The 14,734-nt window shown below is 41.2% G+C and overlaps 1 protein-coding gene across 1 annotated transcript; it reads left to right on the top strand.

Moving 5' to 3' along the window:
* The first annotated feature begins 9,642 nt into the window (after positions 1-9,642).
* Positions 9,643-13,631, top strand: dlx4b (distal-less homeobox 4b). The gene is made up of 3 exons (XM_020082924.2): positions 9,643-10,254; positions 11,144-11,337; positions 12,981-13,631. The coding sequence occupies exons 1-3, from the start codon at positions 9,930-9,932 to the stop codon at positions 13,236-13,238; spliced, it is 777 nt and encodes a 258-aa protein (XP_019938483.2). The 5' UTR covers positions 9,643-9,929; the 3' UTR covers positions 13,239-13,631.
* Positions 13,632-14,734: the final 1,103 nt, after the last annotated feature.

The raw sequence follows: 14,734 nt of genomic DNA, 5'->3' as shown, positions 1-14,734 counted from the left end.
ATTTTCTTGCCCAGTATCTTGCAGCCTGTTGACTGCGGGAAAATGATGCAAAAGAGCTGCAGAAACTTTTACTGTACAGGGATTTTTTTAGTATTTTTAAGGTGTCAAACTCAGACTACACCCAACGTAAAAATGAAAGCAAATCCACAGCGTCCTTTGATTTTTATTGCTTGTTTTCAAAGCATCACATCACACTCGAGTATGTTTGTTGTTGCAGTGTAATCCCTTGTTATGACTTCAAATTGACCAAATGGCTGGTTGGCTGCCCAGGAGACCATTGAGCCACTTGAGTAAATCAAAAAGTTTGACTTGTTTGGGGAAGGGGATCCGTTAGTGCTGATCCATAACAAAACTTTTCACATGATGTTTCCCACTGTATAAAGATTATTTTAGAGACTGTAAGGCCTTCTCAAATAAACATGGCTTGGCTGAACTTGTTGTCATTTTTAGAGGATTTTAGTTGTACTCAATTGACAGGGATTAAGATCCAGTTAAAGCTCCACACAAGTAAGTCACCACACATGCAGGAGTATGCTCTTACATAACTTGATATTCTGAGGTGGGAGTTCACCCCTTGGGTGGTAAGATGTTGAATGTGTCAGAAAAACCTGCACATCTCAGTTTCTCATTTCTCTCTCTCTCTCTCTGACCCTGTTTACCCACTGGTTGCCAAGTCTGATGTCAGCCCACTACACAGAGGGTCCTCGAGCGAGTGTACAGTTTCTGTTTTGACACTCGTTCCTAATTACACATGTAAATGATTGATCACCTGGGCTTGGAAGGGGTGAGCAGAAATGGAAGTCCTTGTTGTGTGATGGCTCTGTGATTATGTCCAAGTCCAGGATGGTTTCTGCTGCTGGGTACAGTTGAAACAGATACCTGCAATGGCTCGAGAGTCGGGAGATTAAGTTCTGGACCTGAGACTTTCCCTATTAGCGGTCCTTCAGGAGCAACTTGCACAGGTGTGGCTAGATATCTATGGCTCTTTGTTTGCTCTAATCCCACACAGTTTAAACTGAGGCTCACAGTCCGCACCTTTAAACCGACGCTAAGACACCTGAGGGGCCTGGCAACTGAATGCAGAACTCCAACTACTTTTGTGAAATGTGATTTGGCTAATTGATTTTGGAGTGGCCAGTCTGGAGTGCCTGGGGGGCAAAGAGAACAAGAATGGACTGTGATGGAAGTTGATGCTGCACAGCATTGATGAACCTGCTGCTACAAGAGCTTCCTCCTCTCAGGTGTGAACTGATGCTAAATATAACACCTCTACTCAAATCAATGTGAAAATAAACAGTGAGCCGCAGTGAGAAACCATGTAATGCTTTTACAGATGTGGTGAGAACCTCTGTCGGGCAACAGCTGTTGGTTTGTCTGTGCTTCAGGTATGGAGCCAATCTGAGGGCCAGGAGGGTTTTAACCCCAATCTTCTCCTCTCTCGTCTCACAGCCTGGCACACATTGGCTGTGCAGCTGCACTTCCCATTGATCTACCGGGCTGCCTGGATGGCTGGCTGGAGGGAGATAGATTGGAGGGGAAATGGCTTAATTGTCCTCACTCTCACTGCTGGAATGCAAATAGCCCTCCACCACTGGCCTCCACTATGAGGAGAGCCCCATATTGTGAAACCAAGCTCTTATTTATTGTGGTAAAGAATAAAAAAACTATTAAAAGTAAACAAAAAAAGCAGATGGACTCACCTCCACTTATACCACTTTTAGTAATTTCATCAACATTGTATTGGTCCATTGTAAAAAGAAAAATCATATAACATAAATAAACATTTGGAATTTTAATTTTTCCCATTTAGTTTTTGCTCTAATAAAGAAAAATGTCTGCCTCATAGAGTGTCAATACCATTCATCAGTCAGAGGTCAAAAAGACCTTCAGGTGAAGGGTCATGACTCACGTAGAAAAGGTAGGAGATGAAAGAGTTAAACGCTGAGGCGTATGTATCCTGTCTGACTTTGATCTCTGCCTCAGGTAGCCATCAATCTTGGCGAGGAACTGAAGGGAGGCTGCTCCCTCTCTGAGCGGGCTTGCTCAGACTGAGACTGTCTCCTGACTTTGACAGAGTGCTGGCATGACATGCCAGACAATCACAAAAAGCTATGAGTCCACAACAAATGCTCTGAAGGTGTTTCTGTTTTAATTTTCCACTTGGTCTGAATTTATCCTCCTTTGCACAGGTTCTATTTTACTTGTTTTTAATTAAGACAGAAGGAACCTGGTGATGTACGACAGGAATGCAGGCAGGGAGGGAGCAGAGAGGGCATGTTTTGGTGAGGTTCAAAGATGAAATGAACAAGTCTCTGAGGCTTTGATGTTTCTTGGCAGGCTTCAGACAGTCAATGACAATCTGATGATCTGGGAGCGCAGGCCTTTTTGAATCTCCAGCCCATCCTGGCCCCAGTTGTCTCGCCCTCCAGTGACAAAAGCTTTAATATGACAAGGTTAAACACCTGAAGCACTGCAGCAAAATGGTCACTACAAAGTTGGGGTCAGGGGTGCAACTTTAAATGCCGGTAAGCTCTGTAGTTTACTATAACTGTTCACTTATTCATGGATGTTTTACACAGCCGTTCTCCTCTTTGTTGTTTGTCTTGAACTTCATTTGTTTAGTAATTAAAGCTGCCATAATCAATATTTCTATGCCACATAACTACTCCTGTGAGAAAGGCATTGCTTGTCATAACAGAATATTGTCAAATCTACATTCCCCCCAGCTTTCGAAAGATTTATGTCCTCCTTTAACTCATTGTTTTCCTTTTCTTCCTTTACTGTTCACGGTTCATTCCCACCATGCTCAGCCTGGTTTTTACACACACAGGAAGCTCTAATAAACTCACTGCACACTACCTGCTCAACAGCAGGCAGACAAACCTTGCAACTACTTTGTGAACATAGCAGCGAAAGAGCTGATGATTTTCCATAAGAAGTTGTTGGAGACCACAAAGAGTGATTATTAGATTTAGGTTCATCTTAGGTTCATCTCCAAATTAATGCGAATTCTGCTTTGTATCTGCTGAATGTTGCAACTCTTTGCAAAAATAATTATGTATTGCTTGTAACCTGTATTTTGTCTACAGTCTCCTTATTTTGTTCCCTAAAATTCTTATAAATATAATTATTTTCTTCATAAAATCTGTGTGATTTTTTTATAAAAAACACCTTGTTAATAATAAAAGAAATAGTAAGAATAATGAATTATTCTTATTATTCTAATTTTATTGCCTCCAGTCCGAATTGAATTTCCTGCGATCTAGCTCCAGCAAATTTCTACCAATGGCTGCTCCTTTTTTACACATTTGCATTTCCAGTGCAATGACAGTCATTTTCTCACATGCTCCTGTGCTGCACGATGTAAAAGAACAAATAATACATGCAATAAACATATCTTAATATCAGTTGGCTCCCTCAAAGTTTTTCTGTGAGTGACGCTGTCATTCGATAGGTGGCGTGGTGCAGGCTGGGTGCTGCAGGGCCATTGTGTCCCATTGTAGGTCACAATGGAACTTAACACTTGACAGAGCCAGGGCTTGTTGTCAGGAGCTGAACTTGATCCTGTCAAGTTGTTCCCACTGAAGAGCCATGAAGGAAGGGCATTGACCCTCATGGCTGTGCAAGCTCTAAATCAGACCATTTAATAATTCTGCATTCAAATATATAATGTATAATAGACGTGTATGTATAGGTCACGTGTATTTTTTGAGAAATTCTTACAAGACCAATTTTTTATGCATGGTAATGGTGGATGGCCCCTCCGGCTGCCCAGGCCACTGATGCTTGTCATCCGCGTCACCTCTGGCATTTTAAACTGACGCTTGCCCTGCACACTGTTGCCCTACAGACCACAAAAGGGGGTTCACGTTACCCAGAGGGACAGGTAACTTCAGATGGATAATCCGTGGACCTGGTGAACCTGTCTTTAACACGGACCTACAGTCTAAGCTTGGCAACCCTGAGCCATGTGGCATTGTGTGTTGATTGGGTGTGCATGTGGGACTCCCTTGGGCAAATCATTGTCCGTTCTGTACTCATATTGTTTTCTTGTCTAAACATCTGCAGCTTGTTAAACCTGTTGGCCTTTCTTGTGAGATTGTGGGAATTGGGAATCGTATTTGAATATTGTTTGCAGTGGAGGTTTGTGGCCTGAACACATCGTCGCTGTCATCTCCATATATTTTCCTCACAGAGGGCCTCAGTAGATGTTCTTTGACACACAGCTGGAATGTAACGTCAGATGGCTCCTCTGATATCTCAGTTGCTTGTAAACACGCAGTTAACCAACTGGCATTAGCAGCCCTGGCAGATGCTGATGCAGGGCTGCTGATGCCACTCCCCCAGATGTTTTTGACCTCTGATGAACTTGTATGCCATCTCAGCCACCAGGCCTGGCAGGATTCTCCCACACAGAAAACAACTGTCTCACTCTCAGCCACTCCTCCAACCCCTGCCACCTTCTTGTCGCCCCACTGATCCATGCCAGCTTCCAGCTTTTGTTTTTCTACCCGCCTTCTCTTTGGTAGTGGGGGCAAGATTTACAGTGGAAAAATATAGTATATTTTCCCCCCATGTTGAGCTGTTGAGTCTGGAATGTGTGTTTGGGCAAGATTTTGCGAGGAGTGTGAAAAAACAACAGAGCTGTAAACACGAGGGTAGACCCAGACTGGCTTCTTTGTTCCAGATGTGCAGCAGGCACACACACTGTTGGAGCAGCTCCAACCAAGTAACCCAGTGTAACCCAATACACTGCCACCACTGTCCAACTGCGTGTCCATCAGCTGGGCGCGCACTGCATCCATATAGACAGGTTACTGTGTGAATCCTCAGAGTGTGTGTGTGTGTGTGCGTGCGTGTGTGTGTGCGTGCGAGTGTTTACGCGCGCCAGCACCCACAGTCAGAATTGGTACCAAATGCGTATTTGGAAGACTGAGTCTGAGAAGACTGGGGAACTTTCAAAAAAAAATCAGCAGTGTGTAATTTAGACATATGACCGCAAATGAATCCATTTAAATCAGATGCGCCGTATGACACCGGGCTCAGGTTGCACCACCAGCACCATCATGCAGAATGGTTTCTGTGCGTATTACGCTTAACGGAGTCCAGACGTTTTTTATTTCTCCGGACTTGCCAAGGCCTCTATATCCAACCAATCAATTAAAAGTTTAAGTCCAACAGTCAGCGGCAGTGGGCGATGCTGCTGTCGCCATCTGTCTGGCAACAATTATACCAGAAATGAATTCAAAGCTCAAACCAAAAAAGATCAGACACAATCCGACGTTTCCCACGCGATTCTATTCAATTTGACTCACTTTACTGTTGGGAGTTAGTTCATTTTAAAATTTCTTGTTACTTCTACTACTTTACTGTTTTCTTTCCACAGCTCCTTCAGCTCTAACAATTTTTCTCGTCTTGTTTTTAAAGTGGTGACAAATATCATCTCCGATAAATAAATGGGATTTAATTTGGGTTTAAAATGTTAACAGTTTTTACTCCCAATTACAGGGTCAGTAAAATGACACGAACAATATGAATCTTCCTTATTTCGGAGACACAGTGACAAAAACTATTTAAATGTTCCTTTCTTGATTTCACTGAAAACCGGAAATTAATAATTTAAATAAAAATGTTTCATTAATTCACTTCATAATTCACACAGAAAAAGTAATTTAAAGAAATAAAAAACAGAACAAGCCAATGGCAAATAATTACTTTTTCAAAATAACACGTATTGAAACGTTTAATATTTACACACACAAAGAGAAACACCTAAATGCATTAATCTTAATACAATACTGAATTCAAATTCAAATAGACTTATTAATAAGTAAGAAAGTGGGGAAGTTTAATTAAAATATAACATTAATATTAGTTTGCATTCATTTGCATATATGTTTACGTATATGTATGTATGTATGTGTGTAATATACAACACAATAAGTCATTGCCTCAAATAACAAATATTAAATTAAACAAATAAATAAAGCAAATATTATTAATATTATAACATAACACAAAATTGTATTTCTTAAAGCTATCAATTCATAGTATGTTGTGTGTTATTAGTATGTTATATATACACATTTCCAGTACACCATCCCATAACCAATAAATAATTCAATCCATTTTGTAGATGCTCATACAGTAGGAATAAAGGACACTACCTGGATTAGATAAATGAATTATACGATCACATATTTCCATGACCAAATGTGTAAACCTTAGATCTGTTTGCTCCTGAGACTTCACACAGGAGTGATGCTGATCATGTAACACCGGTGAACTCTCTGGGCCCTCAGATGCTGCCAGCACAGGCGTCTCACTCACACCCACACATCAGCAGCAACATGGCTGCACTTGAGGAATGAGACGCTGTTCGTGGAGATATGAGTGTTCCTGTGATGGCGCCTACAGGAGAGATTAGGCCGTTCATCCTCTGCACTGCTCTGGCTCCTCCTCTGCCCCTCTCTTCCCTGAGGCAGACACAAGACAGAAAAAAAGTCAGTTCTATTGTTTGCATATATCTTGATGCAAATGAATTGGAAAACATCTGAGGTGTACAATGTATTGGTGTTTTAGTGACAGACACCTGCTCACTTTTGCATGAGAACAAAACAGGGAAGCACATGATACATAAGGACAAAACATTAATTTCATGAAATAAAAACACATAAAAAAGTAAATATACATGACCACCCTTTATACCACCCTTTGTTATTTGCACAGTAAAAGACAAATAGGTTTTGTGCTTACTCTGTATTTTCATGTTCCTCATGTTTTGTCCCCAGGTTAATTCTGCGATGCATTTGGGCTCCATAAGTTTGTCAAACCACACCTCAGCCTCACAGCCATCATACTGTGCAGCTGAAATGGGACATGTGGGTCTTTATTCTTGTCTATTATGTGGGGAGCTGAGCCTAACATAATAAATCCTGGCATCCTGTCAGGGTCATGGACTGTCAGTCTGAGTCTTGGCCTCGGATGGTCCCATGCAGCAACAGAGTGTTACTTGTAAAACATGACGTGCAAGTGGGGAAGATCACAGCCGAGTCAGTTGCCTGGGAATGTGCTCTTGGTTTGTACACAAAGAATGCTGTCACTCTGCATCAGAGCTGCATGATCGACAAACACGACTGGTGTGTGTTTGTGTGTGTGTGTGTGTGTGTGTGTGTGTGTGTGTGTGTGTGTGTGTGTGTGTGTGTGTGTGTGTGAGAAAGACAGACCAAACACACCTATGTCCAAGACACCGCAGACATGTACAGAGGAGACACCAGTGAGTCTTTGCCTCATTCAGGAGTATGCCTGGTTTCCCCATCGTCCCTTTGCGTGTATCCAGCGAGCCACAGCAAGGACCCATCCCTGCTCTATAACTGCAGGGCCCGCCTTTGTTCCTCACCCATAATACACACATAATTACAAGCCTTAAAGAGCCTTCTCCTCACCTTCCTTTCTCTCTCCTCCTCTGCCTCATACACCCCTCGTGCCCACACCTTATCTCTGACAGATATGAACATCCAGGACTCAATCCTCAGCATTCAGCTCTGTTCATATACGCCCATGGGCCTCTTTGTCTTCAAAGGCTTGGATTTTCTGTTTATCTCTGTTGGGCCTCCCTGCTCCCATTCATCACTTCAGCAAAATCTGACTCTGCCGTGAACTAAAGGTTGTTTTCCTGCTGATAACACAGCCTCTAAACACCTGCTTCCAAAGCAACTCACTTGTTGCCATGCTGGAAATATTGCCACCATAATCCCACCACCAATAATGCTGCAGTAAATTCCTAATAGACATAGCCACAGCTTCACAATCTGTAATTTCCCCAGAGAGGATTTACAGGCCTCATGTGTGAAGTCAGAAACTTCTTGCCCACAATTTGAATCCGGCCTCTGAACATGCTTTTTAAATTTTTTTTTTTTATTGTGACTAAAATTTTACTATGATAACAATTTGTGGCTTTGTACTGGTCGACTGCTTTGCTGAGGCCTGTGAGGAATCGGGAAGCGGTCCAACCTCCAGCAGGCCTGCAGTGCTGCTGGATTCCCAGTTGTTGCACAGGCAGGGTAGGACATGACCAAAATGATTGGGTTGGACTGCAGCTCGGCACCACGCTGGAACCCACCAAACACCCAGTTTTTAATGTGATTGCAGCATGCATGTGGATGAAAGGTGAAGTCTGTATCAAACTGCTCTGCAGCTCATAGATTTTACAGAAAACATCTCAGGATATCCACACACTTCCTCCTTTCACTGTTTCTCTGCACCTGTGGATTGACTCCCTGCTCAAGGGTTGAGTCAATAAGGGGCCAAGATGGAGACAGGGTTGCTCTTTGAGGCCCAGTTTTCTCCCCCCTCGTCCCACAACTTATCCACATGTACCTTTGTGACTTGTGCTGACTCTGCAGTGTGCACCGCAATCCCACCCTCCTCTGGCAAGTTTGTGTTTCCCCTTATTTCATGAAACCCCAACGTTTAGTTAGAAATAATATGACTGACATGTGGGCTGAGTATTTTTGTTTTTCGTATATAAAACCAAAATCAAACATTCTTTGGGGTACAGAGTTTGTCATTCTCTGTGAAAATAGTTCATTCAAATAGTATAAACAACCTGCACTTGTATTTGACCTGCTCTACTTTTTTCTACTAATAAATGCTGATGCAATGCAGCCTAATTTCATAATTAAGGTCACTAATTTGCATGTTGACTCATGGCCTGAGTGTTGGATGAGCAGTAAAATCTGGTAACATGAATCAAGCTTGAGGCACCGTGGTGAGCAACCACAAACATATTTTAAATGGTTTGTAGAGTGAACTGTTAAACACCTAACCTCTGTTGGTTGATGATAAATTATTATCTTGAAATTTACTGTTAAACCTTTGTGCAATTACATTTTTTTAGAATATCATAAAATTATCATGAAGATTTTGGATGTTGTGTTTGCCCACATAAATCATTTACAATGTATTGTGATTTTCATTAGCTGGTGCTATATCAGAATATATTGTTTTAGTACATTGTTAATACACAGAAAATAATAAATAAATTATCGTGTTTGACATCGTTGAAGAATTTCAAAGAATAACGTAGAATTATTCTATTCAAAGGATTTTCATAATAAAAGGAAAATAAAGAATTGGTGTGACTTGACCACACAAACTTTATAAATGAAAAATGGAATTTAAATTTCCTTTTGGACCTTGACAGCAAATTAAATTTTAAGTATAACTTGCTAATAACTTATTAGTCACTGCACTTGTCAGTTCCCTTTATATCATATTCATAAAAGAGCTTTACGCATATATTCGTCGAATGTAATTATAGAGTTTTGCTTCTTTAACCACAACTAAAATTTACAGTAACTAATGAAACATTTAGTTTTAGTATCACTTTTATAATTATTCTCATTATATCCAGGTTTCCGTGATCTTGCCTATTAAATGTCCTCCTGCAGGTTTATTTTCAGGACGACATAGCAGAATAAATTTGATATAATTGTCTGCATGGCACTGTAAACTAAATCGGAGTAAGATTCGTATTATATTTAGTTGTATGTATAGAAGGAGGTCCCTGCATCCTGTATCATATGTTAATGAAGTTAATGGTGGAGCTCCAGTGACAGCCGGCTGCTGAAGACCAATCACAGAGCTCGCAGATGGAAGGCAGTGTGTGTGAGGCTCTGCAGGCAGAACCATGTCAGCTCCTCCAATGATGTAAAGAAGGATCCCTTTCGCTTTTAATCCGATTTTTTTCTGCCTCCTTGCAGCTGTGAACATGCACACCGTTTCCATCACTGCGCACAACGGCTTTTCGCCAACACTGAATTGGACTTATAGTGTGGATTTGCTCCGTGTGGTTTTCCTCGCTGTCCGACAGAACTCATGAAACCCTCTTCAGAGCGACGGGTTTATGGACTCGCGTACATTAGCTAATGATGTCTATGGGTTTCATGCCTGACAGTCTGAATGCCTCAGATCCCTCCAAATCGGCCTTTCTAGAGTTCGGCCACGGACACCCGGCGCACCAGCAGCACTCCCCCGGACTCTCTCACATTTATCCAGTCCATGGCTTGCATGCCGCCGGCCATTCCCAGCACGAAACTCCCTTCCCCGGCAGCTCGTCCTATGGCCGCTCTCTGGGCTACGCCTACCCCGGCGCGGTGAACGCTCATCCCCCGTCTGCGTACATGCCTTACCACCAGCACAGCAATCACAGCAACAGCAGCAGCCTGGCCCACAGCAGATTAGAGCAGACAGGTATGTGACACAGTCGAATATAAATGGTCTAAATTATCGTGTTGTTAAAGGCTATACAATTCTTGTTTGCAATCATGCTTGTGCGCAATTACGCACGGGTCGCGCAATTTCCCTGAAATCCCCCTGTTGATAAAAACAGTTCACTTCATGGTTTGGTAAGTTAATAAACACAAGTCAATTCTAGTGTATTATGCCTTGTGTCCGAATGGTGCTATATATAAATAAACGTACCTTCCCTTGCCTTATATTGAAAGTTAATTTGAGGCATGCGCGTCATGCAGCAGGCAGATTCTCACTCATAAGTCCAAACAAGGCCCATATGGATGCTCCCTATTTACCGCTCATGTTATATAATGAAGGCAGACGGCGCCATTAATTTTATTGACCATAATTTTCTGTGGGTGAGTCCAATTATAGTCCACGTTACCTCAAAAACTAAATTTCACCCTCAGTGTTGGTGCAGGACTCCTTTTCATCTCTGTGCACCGATGTCCCACTTTCAACACGATTTTTGGCATTTTGTGTTGTGTAGAGTGAAAATGTCAACATGACTCAACATAGGCTACTTGATGTCAACACTTAGGAAATATTTCACAAAAACATTAAGCCTCATTAATTCATTAAAACCATATTCACATAATTTATGGGATCTGATAATATTAAAGTAAGCAGTGCAAGGCCCGTGCTTTACAGTGCAGGCACCATGCAGTTCTCCTTGTGTTTGAGGTGCCAGACTACGAATTGTTTGTCTAAAACATTAAGGAGACTAGAGCAGTTTAAATCCTTTTTAAATGTCAATGTCTGTGTCTTAAGCTGTTTGTCCTTAAGCAGATCCTGAGGATTAAAACAATGAAATCAAAACTCTGCTCTTTTTGACTTAATGTACAAGATCGCGAGAAGTCCACGGTGATTGAGAACAGGGACATTCGTCTAAATGGCAAGGGGAAGAAGATCCGGAAGCCCCGGACCATCTACTCCAGTCTGCAGCTGCAGGCTCTGCACCAGCGCTTCCAGCAGACCCAGTACCTGGCCCTACCTGAGCGCGCCGACCTGGCGGCCAAACTGGGGCTCACCCAAACTCAGGTGGGCCTTTAACTCCCCCTGCACTCCTATAAACATTATCTTGTAATAATAATAATCATAATAATAATAATAATAACAAATATTTGTATTATTATTATTAGTAGTAGTATTATAACTATTATAGTAATATTGATAATTTTATTAATAATAATTATAATAATGTGGCCAAAGTAAATAATTATTTAACAGCATATATCAGGGTTGCAATAGTTATTATGTAAGGACTATTATTTACTCTGCATAAACATATCACAGAGTAATGAAGGGTATTGTTGAATTGTGGCAAATTGAAAAGCAAACTTCTTTTTTAATCCTTTAATGCATGCCTTATTTACTGTACTTAATTTCCAGGTTGCATTTCCTTTGTCAGACCTGCTCCATGAAAGGTTCCCTGTGAATGAGGCATGACTGCAGTTCAATTCATAAAGTCATTACTGGCCTGCAAACTGAGAGGCTCTACGTGTTTTTGCAAAAGTTTATTATAAATTATGGATCATGAATTAATGCTAAGAAAAAATTTTAAAATGCAAAGAAATTAACTGCGGTCGTGCCTCATTCACATAAGTACAGTAAATAAAGCATGGATTAAAGGATTGAGTTACAATCACAACAATTTGATTTTTCACTTGATCTCCAGAAATACTATGATCCAAGAAGTTACCTTTTTAATATCCTCTATTTCAACATAATCCAGTGTGTCACATTGTTTTCAAACTACTTTAATTTAGATTGATGCAAAATGTTCGAATATAAAATATTAAATCACCGAATTAACCATTATTACTGTTTAATAGGACGGAATATATGTGAATAAGAAAATACAATAATTATAACACAAATTATAAAAAAGATGCATATATCTAATGACCACACATCAATTTTACCAACACTGTGAGCGGAAGGTGTGTGTGTGTGTGGAGAATATGAATATATAACACACAAAATAACATATATCAGTATTCAATATATTAAATTAATTTCCTCTCATTCTCTCTCTGTCTGGTTTTATTTCACACTTCTTTAGAAACAAGAGATAAACAGATGAATCCAGTCATCTGTCATCTGAGCTGCCTCCTGCGCATTTTTGTCTTTAATCCCTCAACGGTTACTTCGCCAATTATCTGCAGATGACACACAGTCCTTCTCTCCTTGCTGTCGCTCAGATGTTTATTCATCTGCCACTTTGATTCTCACACTATATAAAAATAAAACATATATAAACGCTCTTCTGAATCAGCAGAAATGTCAGTGTCCCACCATCCAGGCTCTCCTCGCTCTGTTTTCATTCTCCGTCTCGGCTTGTTGCTGTCACACTCATGCACCATTGAGCTCATAAAAACAATAATAAGGGAGCTCCGTTTTTAAAAGATTACAAATACCACTGAACCATGAAGCTCCATGGATAACAATGCGCCAGGATCAGGCCTGTGTGGGAGTTTCTCAAAGCAACACAGACGACTAAAGTTATGCAGAGTTTTCTTTTTCTTTTTTCTTTTTTTTTTTTTTTATTGCATTCACTTCAGGCCAATTTTGAAACGTTTACCAAGGGGAAATATGCTCATAAAACCCTTCGCACTGTTATTACCTTGATTTTGTCGCTGATGGTTGTGACGCTTATGTGCATTTTCTCTCTTTTTTTCTAGGTGAAAATATGGTTTCAGAACAAGCGCTCCAAATACAAGAAGATCATGAAGCATGGCAGCGGATCAGAGGGGGAGCATCTCCACAGCACCAGCTCCATCTCCCCCTGCTCGCCCGGGATGCCCCAGCTCTGGGAGGTATCCATGGCGAACAAGGGCGCGTCGATGCACCCGAACAATTACATGAACAGTTTTGGTCACTGGTACCCAAACCACCATGCCCATCATCAGGACGCGGTGCCCAGGCCTCAGATGATGTGAGTGGATTATTTTTGGGGCATGCCACCGGTGCTCTGGCCTGTAAACGAGAAGCTGAACTCACTGGTCTCTCTCAAGGCCTCCTCTCAGAACAGGACTGTGTTTAAATGTGTGTTTCTTAGACCTTCACTGTTTTCTTGTGCGTTTGGAATCATAATTTCACTGCAAAATTTTACCAGGCATTAAATGCTTCTTTTTTTTTTTCTTTTTTTTTTTTATAGATTTGTTAAATGTCGCTGCAGGTTGGATTGCACGGCCTCATCTGTGTAAAATGTGGATTTGGTGTAAGAGACTGGTGAAAGATATCTCATGTGCTTTATTACTTACAGGCCATAAAATTTCAGCTGCATGATCCAAGAAAACGAGCGTTATGCAAATAAATACCTGTTGACGTAACGTTATGATTGATTTCTTGTTTGGCACGTTTGTCTGGGTTGCTCCTTCATCCGTGAAGTATTGTTTCCACTGTGAAATATTTGAAAATGCATACATGCGAGTGTTGTTTTTCATTCACAGATCAAGGAAAGAGCGGGTGTAGATTAATTACAACCGGATACAACTGTGAGACTCTTCTCGATACTGATCTGGAGATAAAAACACAGTATCTCCGGTGTCAGTGTGCAGAGTTTGATAACATCAGCGTGATAAGTATATCACAAATGATGGTAAATCATCACAGCTAACGCCAAACCCCGAGAGGTGATTTTTAAGACATCCATTGAAAGATTCCAGTAAAGAAATAAACGGTTGCATATATAATAACCTTTGCTTGTCTTGGTTTTATGTTTTAAGGTTATGAGTTTAAAACTAAAGCCAACATAGGGCGTCTAACTCGAGGGAAAAAGTAGTCCCTGGTATGATTACGCAAGGGGTTGCAGTGAATTTTACGCACAGTGGTTGCGCACAGCCAAACTTTAACAGAAAAATATGTCGTCGCATGCCTTTCCAACTGTCTCCCTGAATTATGAATCCAGGTTGACAACAAAAACATAGTTTGAAATTTAAAAATATATTCCATATTTCAAATGTTACATTTTTGTGCGTTTGGAGAAGCGAGGAACATCCCTGTTTTCTCCACCAGAGAGGGGGACACATGCTCTGAGCAGGGGAGCAAATCGGTCGAGCGAGCCAGACTTTCAACTTCTTTCTCCTCCAGCGGAGCTCAAACTCTACGGCGGTAAAATGACAAACGGCTGCGCCATCCTCCCCAATGAACTGTGCCTGATTTATGGTCGTTCGCACTGATTACAGCACATTCTGGCTTGTACACTGTTTAAACAAAGAAAACGAGATATTTACATCTTCGCAGACACTTCGCCGCAGTGTGAGCTGGTGCTCTTGATTAAATGGCGGGTTAAGCTCTTGTTAATGAAGCTGATTAGTGCGTTCACGAATCATCTAGTGGCTTCTTTTTTATCCTCTCTCCTCCATCACTTCGTCTGCATGCTGTCCTGACTCTCTGGCAAACATTAGATACAATTTGTCTGACATGATGTCAT

The sequence above is a fragment of the Paralichthys olivaceus genome, chromosome 21 (genome assembly GCF_024713975.1).
Source record: "Paralichthys olivaceus isolate ysfri-2021 chromosome 21, ASM2471397v2, whole genome shotgun sequence".
In the NCBI taxonomy this organism is placed as follows: Eukaryota; Metazoa; Chordata; class Actinopteri; order Pleuronectiformes; family Paralichthyidae; genus Paralichthys; species Paralichthys olivaceus.
Note: the sequence above shows the minus strand (reverse complement) of the source record. Positions and strands in the feature narration are given on the sequence as shown.

Bases quoted from the DNA above. Each gene is read 5' to 3' on its own strand.
- dlx4b (XM_020082924.2), top strand. From the start codon at position 9,930: ATGATGTCTATGGGTTTCATGCCTGACAGTCTGAATGCCTCAGATCCC. The intron at 10,255-11,143 runs GTATGTGACACA...TTAATGTACAAG, and splicing joins CAGCAGATTAGAGCAGACAG to ATCGCGAGAAGTCCACGGTG. The intron at 11,338-12,980 runs GTGGGCCTTTAA...CTTTTTTTCTAG, and splicing joins TGGGGCTCACCCAAACTCAG to GTGAAAATATGGTTTCAGAA.